Here is a 12,401-nt window from a genome sequence, read left to right on the forward strand (position 1 = left end):
CTGTTGTTATTAGTTTTTTAAAACTTATTTGATTTTAAAACAAGTTAAACTTACAGATTTATGGTTTTAGTTTCAAATCCATATTTGGATATAATGTTAAATATTAAATAATGTATATGATAGGATGTTTTTTTTTAATTGAAGATAACAGGATTAGGCATTTAGAATAAGCATTTATAAAACAGACTGTTCAGAAATAGAATTCTTAGGATCCTTGAAACCAGCTAGCATTTTCAGAAATGTCTTTACATAAATGTGTACAATCAGAATATTTTCTAAACAATGTTATTTTCATCTCATGTCTTAATGACTTTCATAAAATAACTTCAGTTTACCTTGGTAATCTTAAATCTGGGCTACTAACAATATTATCAGGAAAAAATAGGCATGACTGAAGCTAAATCAATTTACTGCATTCAAAGAATTTTTTATATTTATGGAAAAGCTTAGGATAGAAGGGAAGGGTTGGTATGAAGAAGGCTCAGGCCTGGACCTAGGTCCTTTAATAAGCTATAAATAAGCTCTGGGCTTCCCAGGTGGCTTAGAAAGTAAAGAATCTGTCTGTAATGCAGGAGACCCTGGTTTGATCTGTGGGTCAGGAAGATCCCCTGCAGAAGGTAATGGCTACCTGTTGCAGTATTCTTGCTTGGAGAATTCCATGGACAGAGGAGCCTGATGGGCCCCAGTCCATGGGGTCGGAAAGAATCAGTGTGACTGACACTTTTTTCACAGGCTCCACTCTATCTTTCCATAGAGTCCAGCCCAGTTTATCTGTGAAGCCAGTTAAATGTTACCAAGCAGCCAGAAAAATTTTACCCACTTGCTGATACCCAACTTTCCTTTAAAAAAAAAAAAAAAAGACATATCATATGATACATGAAAAAGAACACAAAACCTTTTACTCCAAAGTGAATTAAGAGCTTATCCTTAGAATAATTAGTCCAGTAAAAGAATATATGATTAACAGTGTCTTATTTTAAATAGAAAACACAGAAGGATCGAGGACCAGGATGCTACTTGGACAATAAAAGGGTAAATGTGAGGAAGATGCTGGAAACAAACTTTGGCCAACTCATTTGCTGTGAATAGGGAAAAGTATGTGTGAGGTTTGAGAATGCTGCTCTTTCTATAAGTCCCAAATATTTAAAGTGTTGAGTTATTTTCACCTTTTGACTATTCTCCTTTAGCTATAAATGATGACACTTTGTGGGTATTCTGACCTAATATGGAGCCAGAATTAATGAGGGAGGATATACTTATTCTAAAGCTGTAACATAACTCAAACTGCAACTAAATGGTTTTTCATAGACAAAATTTTATACATTTACAACTTGACAGAAAAACAGAAATCACATGTAAGTTACATAGTAGCTCAAATGACAGCAAAATTTAATTGGGAAATTCCTGCCTGGCTTGTGTTTTGGTTTCCCAATGATCATTTATTTTAAAAGCTTGTTCCTGAATCATCTCTACTTCAAAGCCTTCATCTTCTAAGTATGGTTGGCAGGTTTGATAAGTTCTTCAGCAGTACTCACATGAATGTTGTACACTGTTGCAGTCATCTCAGTCTATGTCACTTTCATAGCATTTCTTCACTTGGTATTCTTAGGAACAGAGAAAACTGTGAATGCTTTTTTTGTGTGTGTTGTTCAGTCGTGTCTGACTCTTTGAGACCCCATGGACTGTAATGCAGCCTGCCAGGCTTCCCTGTCCATGGAATTCTCCAGGCAAGAATACTGGAATGGGTTGCTATTTCCTTCTCCAGGGCATCTTCCCCAACCCAGGGGCTGAACCTGGGTCTCCTGCATTGCTGGCAGATCCTTTACCATCTGAGCCACCAGGGAAGCATATGACTGTTAGAATCTTGCATTCAGGTCCCAGGTATGGATGTGCTCATTTGTCTTTGCAGCAAAGTCCTGTGACTTACAGTTACCACAAACCTAGCACAGGAATTCTGCTTGTTACCCCAGTGCAGTTCTGGAGTCCAAAACAGTTTCCCAGAACAGTTGTCCTGAGATGTCTGTAGGAGCTGACACTGCCTGCTTTTAGCCACTAGATGGTGATAGTGCAGAATCCAAGTTTTCTTATACTGTGAAGACATCCAGCAGGTTAGAAGCAAAAGTACTGAGGAACCTTTTACGCTATTCACATGAGTCGGCTGAAGGGAGGCAGTGAGCGCAGTTCTCTGTGTGCACGTGGGTAAGACGCCTTCTCTGCAGCAGGCATCAGCATGATGGTGCTACTTGTGCTAAAGGCCTGGGTTTTTGTTTTCAGACTGTGTTTCAGAGCTAGTTTTGAAGTTGACTTATGAATTTCTAGGCAAGTGAAAGAAAAGCAAAGTACAAGCCCCATTTTTTTTTTATTAAGATTCAACAGAAACAAAATTAGTCCAACAAGTTGCTTTCAGAGTACCTCCTCGCAGACCAGTAACATACGGGGCTAGGCACATTTGGTCCAGGCATTGGTCTGAGGACCACACTTTGAGTAGCGCTGAAAAACCTTGCTCAACAGTGCATCCCATCCGGTCAGCAGAACCTGATTCAAAATGAGGCTCCGTTACCACCAGCTGGGTAGCTGTGGAAAGGTCCGTTTCCTCATTTGAATCATGTAAACAGTACCTATGCTTAGGCTTTTTATAAAAACTCAATGTGCTAACCTCTTAGGAAGTACTCAAATGTGGGCAGAAACAGAATAGGATTGGTATATTTAAATATTAAATCCAGACTGTTTCCTCTGATCTCTGCATCATTTTACTGACTAGTATTTTTTCCCATGAATAGAAATAAGGTGTTCAGTTGATCATCAGACACTTGAAGGACCTTGACACCTTGTTTGAGGGCCCTAAGAGAAGCACAGCTACCTGGTGATCCCTGACAAAAACCTGCCCTCTCTCTGGGAAGTGTAACTCCTTCTACTGCTGCAGCTTTAGTGTGTGGCGGAAGGACTGTAAGGCAGTGAAGGAGTTAAGAGGGTGCCTGTTCACCCAGACATAACGTGCAGTCAGGTGCTTCCACGACCTGTATGTTTGAAGAAGTGCAGAGCGCTAAGCTGCCAGTTCAAAGTCTGAGTGGTTATTACAAAATCAGGAGAGACTGGCATGTAAACCACATGAGACAAGATCAAGGATGGCAGTTTCTTTTTTGATTAGTCATTACAGTTAACCACTTATTGTGACCTCACTAGGCCAAACTACACATGGCTTCAGTCTTGACAATAGTCCTGACAGATGAATTGCTTTAGAGATGAGGAAACTGACGTTAGGAAATGTTAAGTTGCTTAAATCACAAATTGCTGGTTACTGGCTAGTTCTGAAATGTTAGCTGGAGATCTGTGCTCTTTACCACTGATTTTACTGCATTTGGACACAACCACTCCAGCTATGGTGTCCAAATTACGCTTTAAGGTTAAGTGAATACAACAAAATCAAACTGCAAGACCTGGTTCCTGAAGTTAAAAAGGCTATATAAAGTCCATTAAATGAGAAAGTGCGTAACCATCATACCTTGAAAAAGTAGCTCCCACCCTGAGAATGTCACCAAGGATATTTTAATTTAAGCCTTGGCACACCATATCCACAATGTAACATTGAGTCCAAAGATCCTATGTATCTGACATGATATAATTCTCCATATGAATGAAGGCTTGGAGATTGAAATCCAGGTCACCTTAGGGGTTCACTTTGGCCAATATGGTAAAAGTTTACAGCTTTCCAAAAAATTTCCTGAGGTACCATTATGCAAGCAATGCTGCCCATGAGTATGTTAGCTTTCTGCCCCAAGGAAGAAAGGCCTAAGAAATCCCACATTTGTAAAACCACTCCCTGAAAAACTGATGTGCTGGTAGAAAGAAAAGCAGTAGATTTAAGGTTTTATAAACCAGAGAGTGTTCTGTTTTTTCTGTTAGGTAAAGGGATTTCTTCATATGTTATTTTAATAAAAGGGGATTTCATAGGTAAAAACCAATATTCAAAATTATAAAACAAATAGAACTCCCTGTGTATAACTACTGCATCAAAAATTTGCAAGAGACTCAACAGAAATTCTTTAGTTGACAAATGTGGTTTGAAAGGGTAATAAAATCTTTTTATGGCTAAAGCAAGAGTCTTGTTTCCTGTTGGCCCAAAAACAGATGTTTCATTTCCCAGATAAGTAGGTTCTCCACTGTAAAGAAATATCCTTGTATAGTTGGTTTCTATCTTCTTGAAGTCTGCTCCAAGTTCAGCCAATTTCTCATAGGTCCTTAACACAAATTTGGAACAATCGTAGGATTCAAACCATTTCTCCGCCCCCTTTTCTGGGCTGGCTTGGACAGTCCATGTCTCATAATAAATCCCTGTTTCATTGTCCTGTTTTACCCACTTTGCCATTTTGTTAAACATGTCTCCTAGTTAAAAACAAACAAAACAAAAATTATGTGAACATAATTAAAGCTGATGATGTTAGTTTTAAGTAAAATGTTCTAACCAGACTTAGGCCATAAATACTTGAATAAACTACAGTTTCTGAATTTCCAAACCTGCATCTTACAACAGAAATCCATGCTCAGCCAATTTTTTTGTTTCATTTTTCAAGGCACAAGATACTTCTGAACTATAAACATTAGACATAACAGGTGTATAAAAAAATACAAATTCTATAACCATTTAAGCTACAGTCAAAAGCTAAATTACATACATGCTGAAGCCCTCGTTTTCTGCTCGGCTCAACAAATCTTGGATTCAGAAGCAAAAGAATAAAAGGAAGCAAGGGAAAAATTGTGGAAAAGGAATGAGTGAATGGGGCCAAGATAGTGTACGAAGAACTTAGGAGGGTGAAACATGAAGCTTTTTTATGCAAAACAAAGTATGCATAGGATATGAATTTGCTGTCCAAGGAACTGCTCCTTGAGAAGGAAGCCCATACCCCATCCACCTTGAATATCTAGTATCTCCCCTTTCTGCCTGTACATGCGACTACTGGGAGTCTGCTTACAAACTTTCTACCCACCACACAGATTCTTCCAGTGAATCAACTAAACTGGAAATAGTTTTGACCAAATTCAAGGATTATGTAGACTCCAGGATGGCTAACACTCTCTCCTACCACCTTGTACCAGACCAGAGGGATCTCTCCAAATGTTATCAAGATACTAAACTCTGCATGGTTACAACCTCATCTGAGACTAAAACAGCATGACCCCAACATTTTACTTTGTCACTGTTTGTGACTCTTTCTTAGGTTACTCCAGCTTGAGTCCATAAAATCAATACTATTCAAGTCCTATAGGATAAATAGAGTGGCTTTTATCAACTTTATGGAATTAAACTTGTAGAATAATATAAATCCTCTTTTCTTAGAACTGAGGATACCGTTCTTAATGTTCTCCAACTCTGAAAAGCCACTGCTTGTGATGAAGAGATAAGAATGCTTCAAAACAGTCTTTGGTAACATGAAAACAGGTCAACGAACAGGATTAATCACAAGGCAGATGGATAACAAAAGATTTAAGTGCTAGCATACTACAGACTCTTTTACAGAATAAACAATGATCACTTGTCCATATGGTCATACTGTGATGTCAGAAGGAAGATTTTGCAGATAATGAGGTAGGTGGATATGGAGAAAGGAGAGATGTGAGCTGGCCTGGAATGAAAGAAGGGGAGTCATTTATCATACTGAGCACTGTTAAAAGAGAGATGGACTTTTGTATGATTGGGGTGGTTTGGGGCACATCAATTAGAAAATAGGAAAAAAAGAAAACAGCACAATACATAATTAGAGAGTCCCAGACTACATTTAAAAGACACCAATTCTGCAAACCAGAACCACAATGAGATGTTACCTCTCGCCTGTCAGAATCATTAAAAAAGACATCAAACCTCCAACTAAAAAAAAAAAAAAAAAAAGACATCAAACAACAAGTGTTGGTGAGGATGTGGAGAAAAGGAAAGCCTCATGCACTGTAGATGGGAATCTAAATTGGTGCAGCCTCTATGGAAAACAGTATAGAGGTTCCTCAAAAAATTAAAAACCACCACCCTATGATCCAGTAATTCCACTCCTGGGTACTTACCCAAATGAAGAGAAAACACTAACTTGAAAAGATATAAGCACCCCTAAATTTACTGCAGCATTATTTACAATAATCAACATAAGGAAATAACACAAGTTTCCATCAAGGGATGAATGATTAAGGAAAATGTGGCATATACATACAATGGAATATGATTCAGCCATAAAAAAAAATGAAATCTTGCCATTTGTGACAACATGGATGGACCAAGAGGATACTATGTTTATTGAGACAGAGAAAGGCAAATTACCATATGACTTCATATGGTATGTAGAATCCAAACAATAAACAAACAAAACAAAACAGAAACAGACTCATAGATTCAGAGAACAAACTAGTGGTCACCTCTGAAACAGATTTAAGTCTATTATTTTTTGTTTAGAAAGTCCAATTTAACTGTACGAAGTTTCTTATCATTTATTTTTATGATGAAAATAGAGAAGATAATCTATAGATATGATAAGGTGAAGATCTGCATGAATAATAGTTTGGGTCAAAGGTTAGTAGTTCAGGAAGTGTATTTTATAAATTGACCTCTAAAGAGCAGAACATTACCGAGAGGCCTCAATGAAAGTCATTTCTGTCACTGGGACACTGATTCAATCATCTAATCCTGCCATATTTTGGAAACTTACCTGATATGGTTGCTACTAGAACTAACGTCCCATTTTCCTTCCAGTGGCTATCATCAATCCCTTCAAAAAAGCAGGCAGCTCCTTGATTACACCAGAAAGGGGCGTTCATTTCAGGTCGGAGATGGGGAAATGTGCAGTTTCCAAGTTGGAAGAGTTCATACCATTCCATTGTGTAGTTTTTCTCCGTTAAAGTACTCCTGAATCCAATGGCATCGTGCATAATTTTCTGTGTAAAGGTCATATATGTATAAAAGCATTTGGGAAGTAACCACTGGTTCAGGAGCCAGAGAGGAGAAAATGCAATACCAGAAGTGCATACAGAGTAGAACAACTGTTTCCCTTCCCTATTGCTATTCTCACATCCACTTCATGGCTCCTAAACTCCCAGCCCTTATCCACTCTGGTTTTGGCCACTGTGGCTCATCTCAGGAAGGCTGCATGCTATGTGGCCGTGTTCAGAATCTCCTTACAGCTTAGAATGAGTAAGAGAAGTCTCCATGCCACAGGCTCAGGAACACTGTGCACCTCTCAGGTGACGAGAAGCTCAGATGGTGAGCTAACCCAGGAAAAGTGTGCACAACAGGGACTGAACAGGAAGTGGTTCCCACCTGCCCTGTCCCCTGCTCTGGGCCTCCTTCTTTCCTTCTTTCTAGGATCCGGGTACAGGAATTGGGTTTGGGTTCAGAATACCAAAAGGGATTAAAGTAACTGCACTGATTACTGTCAGCATCATAAAACCTGGTGTTTTCTGGATTGCTCATTTTACATTTCCAGAGGAACTTAGGCCACAGATGCGAAGAACTGACTCACTGGAAAAGACCCTGATGCTGGGAAAGATTGAAGGCAGGAGGAGAAGGGGACAACAGAGAATGAGATGGTTGGATGGCATCATCACCAAATGGATGGACATGAATTTGAGCAAGCTCCTGGAGTTGGTGATGAACAGGGAAGCCTAGCGTGCTGCAGCCCACAGGGTCAAAAAGTTGGACACGACTGAGTGAATGAACTGAACTGAAGAGGAACACCAAGGAACATAATCTAAAACCAATCCTTTGAATAGTGATTATTCCCTCAAATCCACTTAATCAAATCACTTAATTAGCTAGTTACAAGGTCAAGATGCAGCCTTACCAAGTGTCCCAGAAGGTCTCCGTACTTAAATTCCCACACTGGGGCTTGTAATCGAAAGACTTCAATGACATCATCATCCTTCATCACAGGGATGGGGGAACCAGTGGGACAGAAAGTATATTTAGCTTGACAATAAGGATCTGGTTCCGGACGGAAGGAGAAGCGTCTAATGAAGAAAAAAAAAAAAAATCATCAACTTAAATTCCAAGAGGAATTTGGTTCTCACACATCTTAGAATCTAGATCTTAATTTCGCTGTAACATTTTTAGAAAAAATATCCAAAATTCTGCCCATAGTGTATAAATATACTTTTGTTATCCTATGAACAAACTCCAATGAGTCTTTAATAGCAAATGATACATTAAAAGCACTGATAATTGCCTGCTTCCCAGTTCCCTGCTTCCATTGTGAGAATTCTGAAGACAGGGACCATATCTGAAATGTTTATAGCTCTACATCTTATTTAGTAGACAGACATTTCTTGAGTAAAAGAGTAGTTTTCAATGATATTTAACTTCCCAAACATTCCATATGTTAACATTATTCAAAGATTATCATTATTAAATAGAACATATTTTCTATTAAGAATCTGCTACTAGGAATATATTATGGTAGGAAGGAGGGAAACAAATGCAAGAAATGCAGGTTCGATCCTTGGGTCAGGAAGACCCTCTGGAGGAGGAAATGGCAACCTGCTCTGATAGTCTTGCCTGGGAAATCTCATGTACAGAGGAGCCTGGTGGGCTACAGTCCATGGGGTTGCAAAGAGTTGGACACAACTGAACGCACACAGTCAGTGGGGGGGAATTCCTTCAATATTTATTGCGGATATACTGTTACGCTAGGAAGGAGGGAAACAAAACATAAAATGCTATTCCTCTACTCAAGGGGAGGTAGCAGCTGGCAAGACATTAAACAAGTGATGAAGGGCAGCAGGGTATGTGCTACTGGGTGTGTGATCAGTTGCATCCGACCCTGTGACCCCATGGACTGTAGCCTGCCAGGCTCCTCTGTCCATGGGATTCTCCAGGCAAGAATACTGGAGTAGGCTGCCATGCCCTCCTCCAGGGGAATCTTCCTGACCCAGGGATCAAACCCATGTCTCCTGTGGCTCCTGAGCGGCAGGCGGATTCTTTACGGCTGAGCCGCTGATTAGTTATGACTGGAATTCAAGATTCGAGGCAGGAGAAGTGAGTGCATGAGGAGGCAGGGACTGTCCTTCTGAGCTAATGCAGGTGCACCTCGGAGATGGTGTGGGTTCGCTTCCAGACCACCATAGTACATTAAATAATGCTATGTCACTGGAATTTTTTAGTTTCCCAGCCCAGTGCATATAAAAATCATGTTTACATTATACTGTGGTCTATTAAGCATGTAACAGTTTTATGTCTACAAAAAACAACATACATACCTTAATTAAAAAATACATTATTGCTAAAAAAAAGAAATCTGACAACACAATGTTGTCACAAATCTTCAGTTTGTAGAAAACACAGTATCTGAGAAGTGTAATTCAACTAGGTATGCCTGGACACTGAACAACCCCCCTGCAGAGCCACACAACTGGGGAGGGCTGAGCCCAGGTAGGGGCTTAAAGGATCTGAAGTAGCAGGTGTGATAAAACTGAATTTGCTCCAAAATAAACCTCATTTTATGAATTAGAAGAGGGTGGGGAGGGAAGACAAATTAAGGCTGAGGTCAGTGAGGAAGTCAGGGCAGTAATGCATCAAGAAGGGGCCCGAGAAGGCCATGGCAGTAGCAGCGGGAGTGAGATCAGTGAATTGAGATCAGCAGGTGCTCACTACACACCTTTCGTATCTAGCACCAGAGAGAGAGAGGAAAGGGAGAAACAAGCTGCTATCTGCCCTTTATGGGCTTCCCCGATAGCCCAGTTGGTAAAGAATCCGCCTGCAATGCAGGAGACCCTGGTTTGAATCCTGTGTCAGGATGATCCACTGGAGAAGGGATAGGCTACCCACTCCAGTATTCTTGGGCTTCCGTTGTGGCTCAGCTGGTAAAGAATCCACCTGCAATGCGGGAGACCTAGGTTCAATCCCTGGGTTGGGAAGATCCCCTGGAGAAGGGAACAGCTACCCACTCCAGTATTCTTGCTTGAGAATTCCATGGACTGTATAGTCCATGGGGTCGCAAAGAGTCAGACACGACTGAGCTACTTTCACTTCACTTCATCTGTCCTTTAAGAATCCTAGATCTATGAGGCCCTAGCCAGACCTACTGTGTTTTGTTTTTTAAGATTTTTTTTTTTGATGTGGATCATTTATTTTTTTAAGTGTATTGAATTTGTTACAATATTGCTTCAGTTTTATGTTTTGTTTGCTGGCTGTGAGGCATGCGGGATCTTAGCTCCCTGACCAGGGATCGAACCCGCACCCCTGCCTCGGAAGGTGAAGTCTTAGCCACTGGACTGCCAGGGAAGTCCCCAGATCTATTACTTCACAATCCTAACACATCAACAAAAATGTCTAATTTAAAAAGCTTAAATCTTGATTTAGACAAAAATATTAACTCACCTAAAATTTTATCTGTTTTATAGGTGCTTACCTGATTTAAAAATGAATAGTTAACCATACATAGGTTTCAAAACCTGCCTACAGCAAAATCAAATTTAGGTCAATGGTAATTTCAAAAGTATAATTTAAGTGTGAACATAATAAAGTTAAAATTTTATTAAGAGGGTTAGATGAAGGCATGTGCTTAACATTTCAAACTCTTAAAGCAATGTAAATCAAGTAGTTTTGGACTTCAATCTCTTCTTTGTTTTACTGAATATTAAATTTTTACTTTTTTGGGAACATTTTGTTGTTAATAATATTTTCAAGAAAACCAGCTTCAAACTTCTCTCTTCATGTATATCAAGCAAAACAAGAAGGCCCAGGAAGCCATTCAGCGAGCAGAATACACTAATATTGTATCCAGTCTGAAATGCTGGTTGGCCTTTACTAGATGTAACCACCACAGTAAAACCTGAAGTAACTACTATTCCTACTGACTCAGGATATGTGGGCACAGCGATACTGAGCGACTTTCCCAAGATCACACAGCTAGTGATGATGGGGCCTGACTCGATCTGCTGCGGTCAGAGCCTAGAACTCGCTCGCGACCAGGAGGTTATCCTGCCTGCCAACTCGCTATTTTGTCATCCGAAAGAGGTGTGCATTTTCGAAAGCTGCTGGTTTTTCCCCTGCCTGATGTTGACACTTTATCTTCCTTTTCTCTGCTTAGCCATCTCTGATAATTAGGCTACGTAAATATTGTTCTAGTTCAAAGGCTCAAACACGCTTTCTTCATCTCCGCATCCACAGCATAAGACAAGCGTTCTACCTTTTGGCTGAAGACTGTGGACAGATGAGGCCACTCACCCAGGAGGCGGGGGGACGGGACGTGGCGAGGGGATTCCCTAGACACCCAACTTTTGAGTGCTAAAAACGGAAGTCCCAAGAGAGCTAGGTTAACTGATAACTGGGCGTGCAAATGTTACGCACTCAAGATAACTAATGATTGGACCTGACACGGTAGAAAATACATTATTAAGTCTCAAACTATTCAAATTGTCAGCGATTTGTATCCGAAAATGACGCGACGAAATAACATTAGTCCCCCCCCCCCCCCCCCCCCCCCCCCACGATTCGGGACAGTCACTTTGGAACTGGCTCAAGGGTCCCGGGAGGAAGAAAGACCCCAGGGCATCGTGCAACAAACAGCCGCGCCCCCGGAGCTCTCCACTACGCTCCTCGCTGCGCCTTCAGGTCTCCGGGAGCCTCCCCCGCACGATCACGCGACCAGGGCACAACTTCCCAGCCCAGCCGCACACGCACTTTGGACGGAGAACCTCGGCAGCGCGCGCGCCCGCCCAGCCCCGCTGCGCCCGCGCACTCACTTGTAGGGCACCGGCCACTGGCGCCGGGAGGCGTCGCTCGCCACCGCCGCCGTCGCCGCCGCCAGCCAGAGCAGCGCGGGGGCCCAGCGCCAAGGCGCGCGCTCCGGGCCCGCACCTGCGCCCGCGCCCCGCCGTCCCCAGGCCCCCGGACCGGCGCTCCCCGCCTGCGCCATGTGACGGCTGCCGCTGCGGGCGGCGCCTCCCCAGCCCCGAAACCTAGGAGAGCCGGCGAGCGGAGCATGCGCAGAACCCGAGACCCGGGCGGCAGTCCACCCGCGGCCCCGCCCCCTGCCCGGCGCGCCGGGGCTGAGGGCTCGGTCCACTCGGCTCCCGCCGCCTCCTCGAGCGCCGGGGAACAAAGCGCAGGGTGTCGGAGCCGCCGAGGCTCTGCTCCTGCCTGGCGCCCTGCGCGGGGGCGGCTTCCGGACTTGAGCGACCCGGAAGGCACTCCGGTCCAGCTCCCCGGAGCAGGCCAAACAGGAACCCTTTTTCTCTGACTGACTCGTAATGCCGAGTTCTGCTGGCCTCACGGCTGCGCTCCTTTGGAGCGTCTGCTCCCAGCAACCACCACGAAAAGCAAAAGCACAGAAAAGCCAGCTTTGGGCTCCTTTGGGTTTTGTGTGTGTGTGTGACTGACTCTTTTTGACCTCATGGACCGTAGTCCGCCTGGCTCCTCTGTCCGTGGG

General features: G+C 42.5%; 1 protein-coding gene across 3 annotated transcripts; it reads right to left on the reverse strand.

Annotated features, from left to right (window-relative positions):
• Window positions 1–1,295: 1,295 nt before the first annotated feature.
• Window positions 1,296–12,302, reverse strand: CLN5 (CLN5 intracellular trafficking protein). 3 transcript variants are annotated; one of them, XM_043477583.1, is made up of 4 exons: window positions 11,716–12,302; window positions 7,818–7,983; window positions 6,687–6,912; window positions 1,296–2,535 (listed from the first exon to the last, which is right to left on the reverse strand). In XM_043477583.1, the coding sequence occupies exons 1-4, from the start codon at window positions 11,886–11,888 to the stop codon at window positions 2,363–2,365; spliced, it is 738 nt and encodes a 245-aa protein (XP_043333518.1). In that variant the 5' UTR covers window positions 11,889–12,302; the 3' UTR covers window positions 1,296–2,362. The 3 variants fall into 3 exon arrangements, with proteins under 3 accessions (XP_043333518.1, XP_043333516.1, XP_043333519.1); XM_043477581.1 differs by having other exon boundaries at window positions 2,341–4,383; window positions 11,716–12,032; XM_043477584.1 differs by lacking the exon at window positions 1,296–2,535 and adding an exon at window positions 4,390–5,621.
• Between the last annotated feature and the right edge of the window lie 99 nt (window positions 12,303–12,401).

The sequence above is a fragment of the Cervus canadensis genome, chromosome 9, assembly GCF_019320065.1.
Source record: "Cervus canadensis isolate Bull #8, Minnesota chromosome 9, ASM1932006v1, whole genome shotgun sequence".
Classification (NCBI taxonomy): domain Eukaryota; kingdom Metazoa; phylum Chordata; class Mammalia; order Artiodactyla; family Cervidae; genus Cervus; species Cervus canadensis.

Excerpts from the sequence above, each read along its gene's own strand:
- CLN5 (XM_043477581.1), bottom strand. The coding sequence starts at position 11,888 with ATGGCGCAGGCGGGGAGCGCCGGTCCGGGGGCCTGGGGACGGCGGGGC. Across the intron at positions 6,913-7,817 it reads GAGACCTTCTGGGACACTTG|AAAATTATGCACGATGCCAT; the intron begins GTAAGGCTGCAT and ends ACCTTTACACAG. Across the intron at positions 4,384-6,686 it reads TCTAGTAGCAACCATATCAG|GAGACATGTTTAACAAAATG; the intron begins GTAAGTTTCCAA and ends GTTTTTAACTAG.